General features: G+C 36.5%; 1 protein-coding gene across 49 annotated transcripts in view; it reads right to left on the reverse strand.

The window, feature by feature from the left end:
- LOC110006713 (pentatricopeptide repeat-containing protein At4g18975, chloroplastic-like) overlaps nucleotides 1-15,585 on the reverse strand; it is a 45,716-nt gene that overhangs the window by 13,049 nt on the left and 17,082 nt on the right. For 35 of the 49 annotated variants that reach the window (XR_016043915.1, XR_016043929.1, XR_016043916.1 and 32 more), the window contains 2 exons: nucleotides 11,341-11,460; nucleotides 9,735-9,878 (listed from right to left, as the gene is read on the reverse strand). Coding sequence is in view for 27 of the 49 variants with exons in the window: in XM_088851374.1 (XP_088707500.1) it covers nucleotides 9,735-9,878; nucleotides 11,341-11,460 (264 nt within the window). In the remaining 22 variants the exon portion in view is untranslated. Of the gene's footprint in view, nucleotides 1-9,734; nucleotides 9,879-11,340; nucleotides 11,984-12,092; nucleotides 12,154-15,585 lie in introns of those variants that run through there. The other 14 variants (XR_016043932.1, XR_016043931.1, XM_088851368.1 and 11 more) reach the window with 6 other exon arrangements.

A 15,585-nucleotide genomic window follows, 5' to 3' on the forward strand; every position in this document is an offset into this window, starting at 1 on the left:
CAGTCAGAGTCTTTTCTAGGGTTGCCCGCTTCCTTCCCCTTTTCCTCCTTCCTTTCATTACCCTCACTAGGGATTTTGTATAGAGCTCCCTCCCCAATGGCAGCCGTTTTTATTGTACATAACCCCCACAAGTGGTCCTAGTTTGTACTATCTTTTCATCTTTTCGATACAACAGTTAACTTACTTCAAAATTTTTAAAAATAAAAATACCAATGCACGATAAAATATTATTCTATTAGCAGAATTTGTATCTCCTATAGGACCCACATATCCAAGTCCAGCTCCACTATAGTTTATTGGTTACACAAAATAATAGAGAAGTAAGTTATAACACCATCCTAGAGGCCAAAGGCAAAACTAGAATCATAAAACACAAAAAACATTATTGAAAAACAAGCTCAGTTTGGAAAAGAGAACCGACAAATCTCCAAGTATACATTGATACAAATTGGTGAATATTTGTTATCAATTTTATAACATATATGCATGTTGACAGCAGCTAGAAATAAAGATTGACCAACACATTTGGTTCTATAAAATATGTATATGAGAGTTTTGATGAATAACACACAAATTAATAATTGGGTTTGTTTTTGTCATTCATTTTTATCAGATGATTAATAAGGCCATTGCAAGCGCTTCAAAAGCTCCCCAACCACAATCTCATCTCTCCTCCCACCTAACCTGCAGCATTCCCCAACCTTACCATCCACAACCTAGCCTTTTGGTTTGCTACCATTGTGATGCAGATAAAAAACGGGTTGATTCAAAATCTAATTTTATTTTTTATATTTTTATTTTTTAGAGATGAGGGTAGACTTTTATTTTTTATTAGGGTTATTTTTTTTTAAAATAGGATTAGTAGGGATTTTTTCAGTTTAGATTAATAAAGTCTATATTTTAGGAAGTATCATTTTTTAGAAAAGATAAGACTTTAGTTGTATTTTAGTGTCCGTATTTTCTAGGTGGGCTTTTGTATAGAAAAGTTAGTGTATTTATTTTTATTTTTTATAGGGTTAATTTTTAAAAAATAGGATTAGTAGGGATTTTTTTTAGTTTAGATTAATAAAGTTTATATTTTAGGAAGTATCTTTTTTTTAGAAAAGATAAGACTTTAATTGTATTCTAGTGTTCGTATTTTCTAGGTGGGCTTTTATATAGGAAAGTTAAATTATTTCTTTTAAGTCTTCTTTTGAAATAAAAAGGTAAGTACGATGGAGTTAGCTTGGGAGGAAGGTTATCTTTTAGTTCGTTTAGGAAAGTTTATCTCTTGTATTAGTTGGGAGTACAAGGTGTTTATCTTTAGTTTTTAGAAAATATATTTTGGTTCCTATTTTAAAGGGAGTGTTATCTTTTTGTGTTGCGTTGAAAATAAGAAAAATAATGAGTCACATAGGTGGAAAGGATGAAATAGGGTGTTGTAGTATCTTTTAGGAAGTTGGATGGAAGAATATGGCAAGAATCTAGAGATAGATTTATTTTGGTTAGTTATCATTTTCAGTTTTTAGTAAGGAGATATATTAGGGATTATCTTTTGAGACTCACATGCAAAGGTGATTTAAATGTATAAAAGGAGGCACGCATCATGTAAAAGAAGATTGAATTTTGATTAATAAAGAAAGTGCTTTCTTGTAGAGAGAGAGAGAGAGGTCCTTTTGTGTGTGTGTTTTCTTCTCTTGTGCTTATGGGCCCATGTCGAAATACTCGTATCCACGTGTTTTGTTCTTTCTTCTTGTGATTTCCTTCACGATTTTTATTTCTCTCTCTTAAGCCCGGTTAATTTCCGGGTGGTATTCGCTGGTAAATTTTATACTGCGTCAGGTGGTATCAAAGCGTAGTCGATTCTTGTGGATCATGGTGTTTGTCGATTGGTATCATGGCTCGTGCATAAGGTCTATGTCCGGGCATTGGGACTCAACCCATCCAACGAGAACGAAACCTTCGAGCTCCCCGAGAGATGGAGAACAAAAGTTTGAGAAGGCAAGTAGAAGAGTTGACCCTGCGCTTGGGGCAAAACGCCTCAGCACACTATGATGAAAATAGTGAGTTGGAAGCTATTTTCGAGAACCCGTTCCATGCCAACGCTCTTTATCGAGAGCCTCATGGTCGGGAGAGTGATGTAGTTCCTCATGATCGAGAGTGTGATCTAGTGAAGTTTGATGAAGAACCAATTGGCTTGGATCATTAATTAGATTTATCATTCCAAAGTGATAATTTATTTGATGAAGGGCCTATATTTAATGAAGTGCAAGATGAACGTGATCTCATCTTTGATTAAGATCCTATATTTCATGAAGAACAAGATCAAAGGAGAGAAGTTATCCTTGAGGAAGCAAGGATATCTAATTTTCTTATCGATGGAGAAGTGCAAACTCAAGATGTTGACTTGATCTCAGAGGAAATCGAGCCATTGGAGATGTGTAACGAAGAAACATAAGCATACATGATGTGCCTAATGTGAAGTTTGAGCCATTTCAAAAAGTTGATGTGGCTGAAAAATCGACATACAATGACCATTTCCTCAAGGGTTTCACAATTTCAATGCAACATCATTGTGTCTTGATCAATGCAGTAACCCACAAGTCGCAGGATCGTTTTTTCAATATTCAGGTTGAAGAAGGCGCGGGACTAATACAATATTTATCTTAGTGCACTTTAAAACTTGAGGACGAGTCTTCTCCAACCATGGGAGAATGTTGCTGATAAAAAACAGGTTGATTCAAAATCTAATTTCTTTTTTTATATTTTTATTTTTTAGAGATGAGAGTAGATTTTTATTTTTTATTAGGGTTCATTTTTTAAAAATAGGATTAGTAGGGATTTGTTTAGTTATAGATTAATAAAGTCAATATTTTAGGAAGTATCTTTTTTAAGAAAAGATAAGAGTAAGACTTTAGTTTGTTTTAGTGTCCGTATTTTCTAGGTGGGCTTTTATTTAGGAAAGTTAGAGTAATTCTTTTGAGTCTTCTTTTGAAACAAAAAGGTAAGTACAATGGAGTTAGTTTGGGAGGAAGGTTATCTTTTAGTTCGTTTAGGAAAGTTTATCTCTTGTATTAGTTGGGGGGTGTTTATCATTAGTTTTTAGGAAATATATTTTGTTTTCTAATTTAAAGGGAGTGTTATCTTTTTGTGTTTGGTTGAAACTAGGGAAAATAATGAGTCCCGTAGGTCGAAAGGATGAAGTAGGAAGTTTTAGTAATCTTTTAGGAAGTTGGATGGAAGAATATGGAAAGAATCTAGAGATAGATTTATTTTGGTTAGTTATCGTTTTCAGTTTTTAGTAGGGAGATATATTAGGGGTTATCTTTTGAGAGTCACGTGAGAAGGTGATTTAAATGTATAAAAGGAAGCACGCATCATGTACAAGGAGATTGAATTTTGATTAATAAAGAAAGAGTTTTCTTGGAGAGAGAGAGGGGCCCCTTTGTGGGTGTGTTTTCTTCTCTTGTGCTTATGGGCCCATGTTGGGATACTCGTATCCGCGTTTTGTTCTTTTTTCTTGTAATTTCCTTCACGGGTTTTATCTCTCTTAAACACTAGTGTGCTATAGTAATATGGAATGTTTTTTTATCAAAAAACAAACCTTCCTCCAAAACAAACACACCCTAAGGGTAACATATAGGTGGAGAGAGAGAGAGAGAGATTTATCACTCTATTTGATTAATGGTGGATAAGGAAAAGGGAGTAGATGTACAACGTACTCTAGTGAGAATAAGAATCTTTTTGGCTTTGAGAATGGTGTTGGGGCCGTGGTGGTAGCACGACTTGTGCCCCAATTAAGGTCTAAGCTTACATTCTCACCTAACGCATTAAAAAACGGGTAAGGGCTCGTCATCCCCACTGAATTACCCAAAAAAAGAAAAAGAAAAGAAGAATCCTTTTCACTTTAATATTTTACTTTTTAGATATTTAAATAGGTTATTATTTTTGACAATTTTATATTAATAAATTTTGTCCTAATTTTTATTGTGTTTTCTCTTTTCACTTTCTGACTTGGCTCAGCTTATATCGGTCAATTTCGTCTAAATTTGGCTTGGATTGGCTCGTCTAAGTTAAAATACTCTTTAACTGAACTAGTATTAGCCGAGCTGAACGGAGTTCAGCCATTAAAAGCCGAGCCAAGCCGAGCAGAAATCAGCTGAGCTAAGGGATAATTTCTAAAATATCAAAATTAAAACAAGGGTCCATAAAAAAATCACAAACGCATTAAATTCAAAAATATATTTCGGACTTTTCTAATTCAGTTATAAAAAGGGAGAGAAGCTTGAATTTTACTGCAATTGCATGGGAAGAGCTAAGTTGCAAACATGCCTAAAGTAGTTCCATGGCTTTGTTCTGGTTTGCTGGGTTTTCAAGTTCAGAGGTCAACATATTGAAGCCTTGCCCCTCTTTAGAAATCCATGCCTCTAACTACAACAATAACAATGATAAGCAAGCCTAGAGAGAGAGAGAGGAGCTTACCTCTCAAAGTAATGCATGAGAGAGAGAGAGAGACGAGCGTACCTCTCAAAGTAATACATGTGATGTGATGAGATGAGATAGAAAGAGGAGCGAACCTTTCGAACCACGTAATGATAAGAGGATCTTCACCCTCTCCTTAACAAAACCATAAAAAGGGTAGGGTTTAGGATTTAAGGTATTACGGTTTAGGGTTTAGGATTTAAGGTATTAGAGTTTAGGATTTAAGGTATTAGGGTTCAGGGTTTAGGGTTAGGGTTTAGGGTTTAGGATTTAAGGTATTAGGGTTTAGGGTTTAGGGTTTAGGGTTTAGGGTTTAGGGACTAATGTGATCCCCACTAGAGGTAGAGTAAAAAACTTTGGCGGAATTATGTCCTCTACTTCTTCAACATGAAGCTATGAACCCTTATAAAAGGACGGGAAGACAATTAGTTGTGAATTCTTATGATGTTTTGCTTGCCAACAAAATTATTCAGCTCCTTGAAATTGTTTTTGTGGAGGTAGAGGCCGAAAAAGAAATCAGAGAGGATGTGTTGGATGTGGTGAGGTGGACTTTATGGAAGTACTACTATGTGCAGCATCCTACATCCACCTAACAATAATAGCATTAGGAGTTCCAATCAGGGGATTTTTGATATAGTGTGTCAGATCTATGGAAGATGTAATAATAGAAATCATGCAGATACCCAAGACCATAATATGGGAGCAACCAGCATGTTGCTCTAAATATTTTGCGGAGAATCTCGCCATTACATCTCCTTTTGAAGCTGCATCGATTGTTGATAGTGGTACAGCCAACCATTTGACAAGAAATCCAAGTATACTCTCCTCCCTTGTCCCTTACTCCGGTAGTGGGTCTATTTTAACTGGATATGGGTCCTCTCACCATATCACACATGTTGGGAATGTTTACTATTCAGTCATTTAAAGGGCCTATCAATTTCGAAAATGTTTTCCTCGTCCATAATTTCGAAGGTAATCTTATTTCTATGTCACAACTCACTAGAGAAAATCATGTCTTCTTTGTATTTACTCATGATTGTGTTTTATTGAAGGACCAACTGTCGTGGATCACATTTGCTAGCGGTTCACAATGTGGGGGGTTCAACATAGTTGATGATGAGTCAAAGAAATTCTAAACTCTGGTCGTGTCTTGTCAAGCCAATAAAGATGCCAATGAAGGGCATCATAGATTAGGTCATTGTAGTATGGAATCTCTAAATAAGTCGTGTAAACAACGGCTCATATCCTCTGATATTGATCTTTATGAGTTTATTTGTCATGGTTGTCTAGTGGTATTGTTTTTAATACTAAAAGAGCTTCTTTGCTGTTTGAGTTAGTGGATTCTGATATATGGGATCAAGCGCAAACTGCATCTCCTTCTAAATCCCTCTCATATGTGATATTTTTTTATGACTTCTTCATATTTACAAGGTCCTTTCATTTCAAGTTGTTTGTTGAAAAGCCCTTTTGTAGGCAACTTTTGTACTTTCATAGTGACAATGATAGAGTAACAAGTTTCCTATCCTTGGACAATGGGTAGAGCTACAAGTTTCCTATCCTTATACTGTATAACAAAATGAAATGGAGGAAAGGAAACATAGACATAAAAATGAACTTGGATTATCCCTTATGTTTTCCACTCAAGTTCTAAAGTTGTTATGGACTGAAGCTGTCCATACAGCCATATTCTTCATAAATAGACTTCTAATTGATGTACCAAACAGAAAAACTCCATATCACACACTGCTTGGAAGAACTCCTGACTATTCTATCTTGAGATTTTGAATGTTGATGTTATGTCCATTGATAGTAGCCCAAGGTATAACTTGATCCTAAAGCAGTGTCATAGTCTTAACAATTTCATTAACAAAAGATACCTAAATTTAAGAATATACAATATGTCGGAGAGAGAGAGAGAGAGAGAGAGAGCAATAAGTTTGAGAGAGAGACGTTCAATGTATTTTCATATGTGAGAGAGAGACTAGCCCGTTATCTTTATACGTGAGAGAATGACTAGCCCGTTATCTTTGTATGTGATATAGTGAGTGGCCCGTTTTCTTTGTATATGGGCATGAGTGTGTACATTCGTGAGAGAGAGAGGTGTCCAATGTTCTATTTGTGTGTGGAAGTGAGAGAGAGAGAGAGGCCTAATGTGTCTACGAGAAAAAAAATACACACAAAAATGACAATTGGTATTACAAAATTAGTAGAAAAAATCACAAAAATCTCCCCCATTTCTTCATCAAAAATCACAAAATGAGCATAGTTTTTTTGTAGAAGTACTGTATCAAAATTAGTATAAAAATTAGTATCCAAAAGAATATCAATAAACAATCGTCTAAGAAATGACGTCTCAATATTCACATCCTTTAATTTATTATATTTTATTTTTTTCAAGGGGTGGCACTAGGTGGCGCCCAGATCCACCTAGGAGCCTGCCTTAGGAATGCCCGTCCAAACCTCACCGCTTAGGCTACCCGTGAGCACGATTAGCAAGTTCCAATGTAATCCAAGCATGGACCACTAGAAGGCAACAAAACTAGTAAACTTCCATTCACTTATGTAAGAGGCTTAAACATATAGATACAAGGATATTCAAATGTGGACTATCAAAGGTGATCCAAATGAGATGAAGTCCACATCCAATTATATCTTCACACTTGCTAGTGCAACTGTTCCCTGGTGCACAAAGAAACCGGACATTGTTGCAATCTCGACTACGACGTCACAATATGGCTTGTTGTCTCGCAGCAAAAGAAGCGATCTCATTGTAGTTCTTGAATCAGCTTAGATATGATGCAATGAAGTGCCCATGTGTAAGGATCTTTTGCGACAACTTGGAATGATTTGTGCGGCCAAAGAGCCGTATTTTCACAAGAAATCCAGGCAACTTTAGGCAGATTATTACCACATTGGCAACGAGATCCGAAAAACAAAGATTGAGGTTGCTTATATCCGTACAAAGGCTATGTTAGCATATACTTTGACAAAAGGATTGGTAGCCAATGTTTTTGCCAAACATGGACATGGGATGGGCTTCAGAGAGTGAGAAGAAGTGATTGTAGTACCTTCGAAGGCCAAGTGGGAGATGTTCGGGTTTGTGGCCTTTAAAGCCCATGAAAGCATATAAATAAAGAATTATAGTGGATTGTAGTGAGAGTGTGTCTTGGTTGACTGACCTAGAGTTGGGCAGTCTATAGCCCTTGGTCATATCCAAAACCCTAACCCTTGGGTATATGGCACTACAGAAGAAGATTTTTAAAGGATCATCTCTTGTTGGAGCCGGAGAGATAGTCCAAGGATAATTAACAGGCCAGGAGAGCATCATGGTCCCATGTGTCCAGATGTGGACCTATGAGAGTGATAGCTAAATCGTCAACAAACTTCCACATGGCATGTATACAAGACAACTGCATACCCTATAAAGGGATATGTGTAAATGTGCATAGAGAGTTCCCCATGCATTATAGTCATATGTGTGTGTGACTTTCTCTTAAAGGAATCCACACTTAAAGACTGTGATTTCACTGTTTATTAGCCAGCTTTGATGAGTTAATCATGAGTCTTGGCATGAGACTGTAGCCTGTAGGTCATGGGTCTTGTTCAGTTGGTTTGAGAAGATAGTTGAGGATCACAGTACTGGGTTGGGTGGAGTGCCCTAACAATCCACTTCTAGAAATTTTGTTTTCAAGTTAAGAATTATTTTTGTGATTTTTAGAAATTTTATGAATTTTTATAGTAGTTTTCAGATGTAAAAAACCCTATAAAGGATAGTGTTCATATTTCTAAAACCCCTGGGGCCTTTTTTTTTTTTTTTTGAGTGGGACCCACATTTTTTTTGTGTTTCTTTTTTTTTTTTTTTGGGGGGGAGGGAGGGGGGCAATTAAGCGCCCAGGTCTCAAACATACGGGAAGCACAATGGTGGGACGTGAGGCCCACATGGCCAATGCCCGACGCTAGGTTGGGATGCCTCACATGTAGGTTGAGGTCTCCCACTTGTTTGGGAAATCTCCCCCAAGTTATTAGCGAATAATTTCTAGCTAGAGAACCTTGTCGAAATATTTGAAAAAGATTATATGACCTTATATTGTGGGAATAGAGAATATTTTGTGTTTGTAAAATATTCTTTCAATTGTTAAATTCGACCAAATCGTTTTGACATTGAATTCTTACAATCTTTTGTGAGAGAAATGGAAGTCCTAGTCAAACTAATAGGATGCATTTTGATTGGTCTTATCCTAGGTTGACTAGAAGTGGATGTGGTTCGTAGAAATAAGGGATAATTGATTGTCTTTTTCACCTAACAGATTACCTAAAATTCTATTGGCCAAGATGATTTACAACCATATAAGGCATGCCTACACGCCCAAGCCTAATCGACCAAGCGAGGTGCCAGTTGTGGCGTTGCCGTAGAAAGGCCTTAAAAGGGTCTAGAGAACACCCTATTCTTGTTTTGTGCTCTCAAGCCCTAGATTTGTAAAGGGTACTGCCTACAGAGTTTGCCGACTCAAAGAATTCAGTAAGGCAAAGACGATCAGAGGGCACAATCAGTCAGGTAATCAGATATGGGGTGTATCAATTGCTAAGGGGGTAAACCTTGGCAAAGTCGAGTAAGTTTTCCCAACTATTCTTGGTTTATTTTATAGCCATTATTACTATTAATTTTCAGGAACATTATTTGTATTAGAATTCACAGTAAAAGTTTGTATTCAGCCCTTGGATTGAGTTGTATTTATTTAGCAGATAAAAGAAACATCCTACGTTGTATTTAGGGTTTTTGTTTCTTATTTACAACATTGTTATATGGCACTTGTAAGTGGAATTTAGATATACTAATGAACGAAGACAATTTTTTATTTTACTCCCTAGAATTCACATAGCTATTTCTTTTAATATATGTATATTTGTACTTGACCACCTGACATGTAGGCTGCCTTTTCCCATTACTTGTGGGAGACTTTTTTATTAGTTACCTTAGTTATCAGAACCTTCCACTTGTAGCAACATCTTGATGTTTTGACAATAAGTGTACAAAACGGACACCATATACTAATAGAAACCACGCTTTTCTCAATATTTAGACATGCTCACCGGTTGCATTGTGTACCAAATTATGATGGAGAGCAGAACATCAGGAATTACCATTAGAAACCTGAATGAACAGATATATATCTTGCATCGTTGTCTCACTAGATGGTGAATCAAAACGAACCGAGAACATTTACAAAGAAAATTTATGGCATAAGTATAAAGAATTCAGAATGAGGGTGTACTTGAATAATTCGGTGCCATTGTTGCTCCTTCTCAAGAATAGCCAGTGCTCTCTTCGGTGAAACTATGGGGAACTTGTTTTCCCATGCAACCCAAGCATCAAGAGCAACATAAACGGCATCTTTAGATTCTTTCAAATGAAGAAGCTGCCAATTTCAATTTCTCGACTTTTATTACTCGTTATGTTAGAAAAGAGAAAAACTTGGTTTTCAAGTGGGCATTACGAACAAATCACTTTCTTTGATAAGTATTAGAGAAAAAAACACTACCAAATAAAGAACTTTGCAAAGTTATTTCAGTATAACTGTCCAGATACCAAATGTTTATATGCAATTGGACTTCGAAAAGAAAAATATTTCTTAAGCATGAATAACCAAGTATCAAGTAAATACGCAAACATTACAAAAGAAATGGGAAATCCATCACCTTTACTTTACCCAAACCAGATAAATAGGAAGGGGAAAAGATCAAACTGAAAAGGGCACTCAAAACGCTATTTACCCACCCGAATTATCTATACTTGCCTCTTAAAAGACCAACTTATACTCTATCCTTTCAACCTCTTGAATAAAGTGTTTCTTTATTATGTTCTTGTTTTCTTGTTCATTTTTAGAAACTTAACAGAGTTTTATTAGATTAAAAAATGGATGGACAATTACATCTCCTTCACAAAATTTAAAAGATAAATACTGTAACAGTGAAAATGAGATACCATTAGAGAATACTTGTCAACTCCATCCTTTGCAATAGTATCAGTGTTCTCATGGCTTCCACTTCACGAGGGTGGAAAGAGATCCTGACCTTGGCAACCTACTTTAAAATTTCCTCAAATAGCTATGGAGCCACCACACTTTTCTTGCTGACAAAGTTTATTGATTTCTAACAATGTTTGTATAGGACTCTATCATAGTTTGCAGAGACACCAGGTCATTTAAAGCTGTGTTTTATACCTCATCGAGATGGCTTGGAAAGCTCGCGACTTGGAAGCTTGGGGACTCCCAACGAGTTTTAAAAAAATGGGCGACTCATCATTTCCACATAACTTTAGAGGACTGCCCAGCTTCGCCAGGTCAACTCGATAAGACCCGGTTCGGGACCAGGCCAAGTACAAGCCAATAGGTGAATCGAAGTTTATAATGATGATCATCATCATCCGAGCCTTCTCTCAACTATTTGGGGTTTGTTCAAATGAAGGTTTATATACAGTGCCGCAATTTTTAAAGAAAATAAGTTCATGAATACAGAGACACCCTAAAGCATTCTCACTTTTTAGTAAATGCCAACTAATCAACTGAAGTTTCCCTTTCATATTAAACACCTATAACCATCTAGTCTAATTTCTAATTTCTGTAGCTTATGTTTCCCACTAACGAAATAGCTCCACGAAAACAATTCAGATTACTATAATAAAAAAAGAAAAAAAGAAATTCAACACGAAAGATTTGAATACTTGAGCAAGCAAAGGAACAAAAAAAAAAAAGGAAAAAATAAAGAAAAAAAAGCAGGTCATGAAAAGCAAACACAAATTAAATACCAGGCAGAAAAATATCACACGACCATAATGCCCATCTTCTTGGACAGTTGTCACAAAAGGGCCCTCGTACTTACTGTATTGATAAGAAATTGTATCTTATCTTTCCTTCTGATGTTCTCTCCAATTTCACTCTTGTGCACATTTCCCATGTCACAATTTAAATCAGGTTGCATTGCTTGATTATAATGCCGGACCTGTGACAGCATTAGAGTTCATTATTTTATTTTTATCATATCAAGTCAAATTTGCATATAAATATGTTCAGGTGAAATAATATTGAAGAAAACATTATGTGTCACATTTTTAGTAGCAAAGAATCAAATCCTCCTTGGCAAACCAAGAATAAAAAATAATTTAAAATGGGATCAGATACAATGAGTGCAGTTACTTTTTGGTTGGAGAATTAACTACACCCCAAACCTTCAGATGTGAAATCACATGGCTGGGGTGCATCATTCCTCCATTCAAAGTGTGTTGAAAATTTTAACAGCCTTTGAATTGTGGAATGCACACCGCAGATGTCAGCATTTGCATCTGAAAGTTTGACATGTTATTGTTTTTCCATTTGTAGAGTAACTGTACCCATTAATGCTATACAATCAGTGATTTTGTATATGACTTTTTTTTATTGATTACTATATGTATTCTGAAGCAGAAAAGAAAGTGAATTCCAACCAATATCAGAAGGTGACCAGTATATTAGCACTTAGGTCCCAAGAATATGTAATCAAATTAACAGGAGCAACTGAACAAGTTTGTCTATTTGTTCTGTATTTTCCTCAAGTTGTCTACACTACTAAGCCAAAAAAGTGAGGTGTCGAATCACCAAGCAAAAAGTAGGTTGTCAACACCACACACAATCTGGCACGAGTGACAGCCACGAAGTTCTAAAAAAAAAAATTGCAGAAGTTCATGAAAAAAAACACATATGCACACATACACACATAAGAAACTGGGAGTAATAACATTAGATTTACCACAACCATCCATATGTTAAAGTCAATTCCAAAAATGTTAAAACACCAAAAAAAATACAGTTTCTTTTAAGTTATACAGCTACATAGTAGGCAGTGTTCAAAAATTTGGCCGCCCGATCGCCTAGGCTGCTGACTACGCGAAAAAATTCAAAAAACGCCTAGGATGTTTGGGAGGGGTCATTATGCGCCCTATCTCTGGGAGCCCACCTAGGCGGGGAAGGCGCCGCCTAGGCACTACTGTTTGGGCGCCCGCCTAGGCGCCCCCCGTGACACTTTGCGGATGGACGGAAAAAAAACCTTGGGTAGGGTCAAAAAATGTAATTTCCCCCCCTTAAAAAGGGGGGAAAAGGGTTTTGGGAGGTATTCTAACCCCTAAAACAAAAACCGTGGCTTTTAGGGCAAGAAAAACCCCCCAAAAACCACTCTTTTGTGATTTATCGAAAGATCGATAAATTTTTTATTTTTTTTATTTCTTCCCAAAACAAAGGCAATAGTTCATGGGTGGATTTGGAGCTTCTAATAGTTGATTTTGATATTTTTAAAGTATTATCATATTTTAAAGAGGGTTTTGATTTTATTTGATCACAACATATTATGTTATGAATCATGTGTTTTTTCCTTTACTTTTTTTTTTTCTTTTACGCTATATTTACATTTTTGTAGTTAAAAGATTGCTTTTTTTGTGATTAATTGAATTTTTCTCATTTGGACAATGAAATTGAACATATATTGTATTCTTTTATGAATAATTGATTCATTTTTTGTACAATGTGTCATGTTTTGATATTATATTATTTTTGTTTTACTTTATTTGATAAATAAATGATTATGTGATATCTTAATGAGTTAAATCTTATGTGAAAGTGAAACTAAGGTCTTATATATTTAATTATTCATTTAAGTCTTAATGGTGAGGACACCCTGTCTCTAGGTGAGAGCATGGGCCCCTAGGCCGCCAGGCACCCAAACCGTTTAAGCGGCCGAATCTACATTTTTTAACATTGATAGTAGGCAACCCGGCATATATTAAAAAAAAGCAACAAACCAAAAGGAACTCTCATGCAATCACATGTGCAAACACAAGGCCACGTGCAAAACATAAAACATCTTGCTCGCAATCCACTTACTCATAACATGCTGCAAGTAAGACTCCAAATGACTAAGTTTACATGCATGAATGAAGTTCTATTATTGAGAAACTACGAGAACAAAGCATAAAGAAACACAAAAAGGGAAATTTTTTGTTTTAATAACACATAAATAGCAACAAGGGTAAAGATGCAATATAAAAATGAACCATGATCCAAACTCCGACACTAGGGCTATAAGAGTCAAGGGCAATGTTCCAAAAAAATGCCCGCCCAGGTTAAAGGGGCAAGGGCAATGTTCCAAAAAAATCCAGTAGTCATGTTTTAAGTCCTAATTTGCACGCATGGATATGCATTTTTTATTATCCAAACAAAAAAAAAATACCCCACTTGATGGGTATTTTTGCACCTAAGCAGACGTAGTCCCCTGGGCACCCACCTAGGTACCCTGGCCATCTGCCTAGGCAAGGTACTAGGCGGGTGCCCAGGGACACCCACTTAATCGGTCCACTCAGGCTTGGACGATGTGCCCAGGCCCCCTAGCCTAAGCAAGCACTAGGTGGACTACTTTTTGAATCAATGGTCAATCGCCCCAGGCCACCGTAGCCTGCCTAGGCACGGGGCAGACAACTTTTTGAATCAATGGTCAAGGGGAAGCACAATGGAAAGCAGGTGGAGAGGATGCATTCAAAACAAGTAGCTTAATAAAATCCAAAATAAAGAAAGAACAAGAAAAAAAAATAAAGATTTACGATTTATGAATCATCGTCATCAAAGCCTTTTCCCAACTATTTGGGGTCGGCTACACGAATCTTGATCTGCCATTTCGCTTCATCAAGAGCCATATCCTCAGTGAGGCTATAACTCACCATATTTTTTCTCACTAGTTCCAACCATGTCCTTTTGGGCCTACCACTTGCCATTCTTGAGCCTTCCACTTGAACTAACTCGCACCTACCCGAGCTTGCCTAAGTTACTTGGACAACAGAGTCCGAATGAAAACTATAGGAAACAACCGAGTCTCGCTAGTTCCCATTAGTTTTCACTCAATCGAGTCTCTGCCAAACTTGGCAGAGTCCAAGTTTCGAGACTCAAGCACGAGACTGACCCTAGTCCTTGTTTTAAACCATTCTTACTAAATCAAAGTGGGAGTTCAAAGAAATCACCGCTATTATGGAGATCTCATTTCATAAAGTAAACAGGGAATGCTAACAAGGCATTGAGTTGTTTGAAAGAGAACATTAAAAATGTTTAGGATGGATCTCAATATATATTTATAGACACCAGTGCACATTTTCTTTTGGGATACTCAAGGTTCATTGCTCAAGTGAAAAATGGCTGAAGCAATACATGACCTTGAGACAGGTAACTGATTCTACTGAGGGGCCGGAAGTTAGAAATGGATCCTCATCTTGTTTTAATGAATCTCATTAGTTGGAATATTTGAGGCTTGGGGGAGGTTAAGAAGAAGCGTGAAGTTTTAATGTTAGTTCGTCTCATAGACCAGATGTTTTGCTTTTTCAAGCAACAAAGCTACCTTCTCCCTCAGTTTTTTAGTTAGGGATGTTTGGGGTGGGGGACTAGTAGATTTTGTGGGTATCGATCTTGTAGGTTTTTTTGGTGGTTTGTGGTCTGTGTGGGACCTGACGAGCCTTAAGCTCTTAGGTTCTATGGTGGGGGAAAGAGGTTAAATGATAGCTTTAAATGGGTTTGTTTCAATGTATATGGACCAAACTCTTATGCTTTGAAAGAGGATTTTCTGAATGAAATTTCTACTATCATTTTGGATTTTAGTTTCCTTTTTGTATCGGTGGAGACTTTAATATGATTAGATGGTAAGTGGAAATATAATGTAATTCATCTTTGAACCATTCCATGCATATTTTGAATCATTTTATTATGCGGCACTATCTTGAAGATCTGCCTATTAATGGAGTGCATTACACATGGTAAAATAACAGTGTAGATAATTTGCAAATTGATAATGTGATGACGGGTCCTAAGCCTTTTCGGTTGGACCTAGTATGGTTAGAAGAAGCAGACGTAATAGAGCTTATCTCGAATGCTTGGAAAAATTCAATCTGCCCAAGGTAGTATGGATTTCAAATTCATAAAAGGTTGGTGAACAACAAGCACAAACTTATTTAGTGGAAAACAGAGAAGAAATTCCATATAAAAAAAAAAATTGGGGAAGTGCAGATGAGTTCAGATCTGATAGAGATAGTTGTTTACAATGGGGGAAGTTCATATGTTC

Source organism: Amborella trichopoda, chromosome 11, assembly GCF_054954075.1.
Source record: "Amborella trichopoda isolate Santa Cruz 75 chromosome 11, AtrichopodaSantaCruz75HAP2 v2.0, whole genome shotgun sequence".
In the NCBI taxonomy this organism is placed as follows: domain Eukaryota; kingdom Viridiplantae; phylum Streptophyta; class Magnoliopsida; order Amborellales; family Amborellaceae; genus Amborella; species Amborella trichopoda.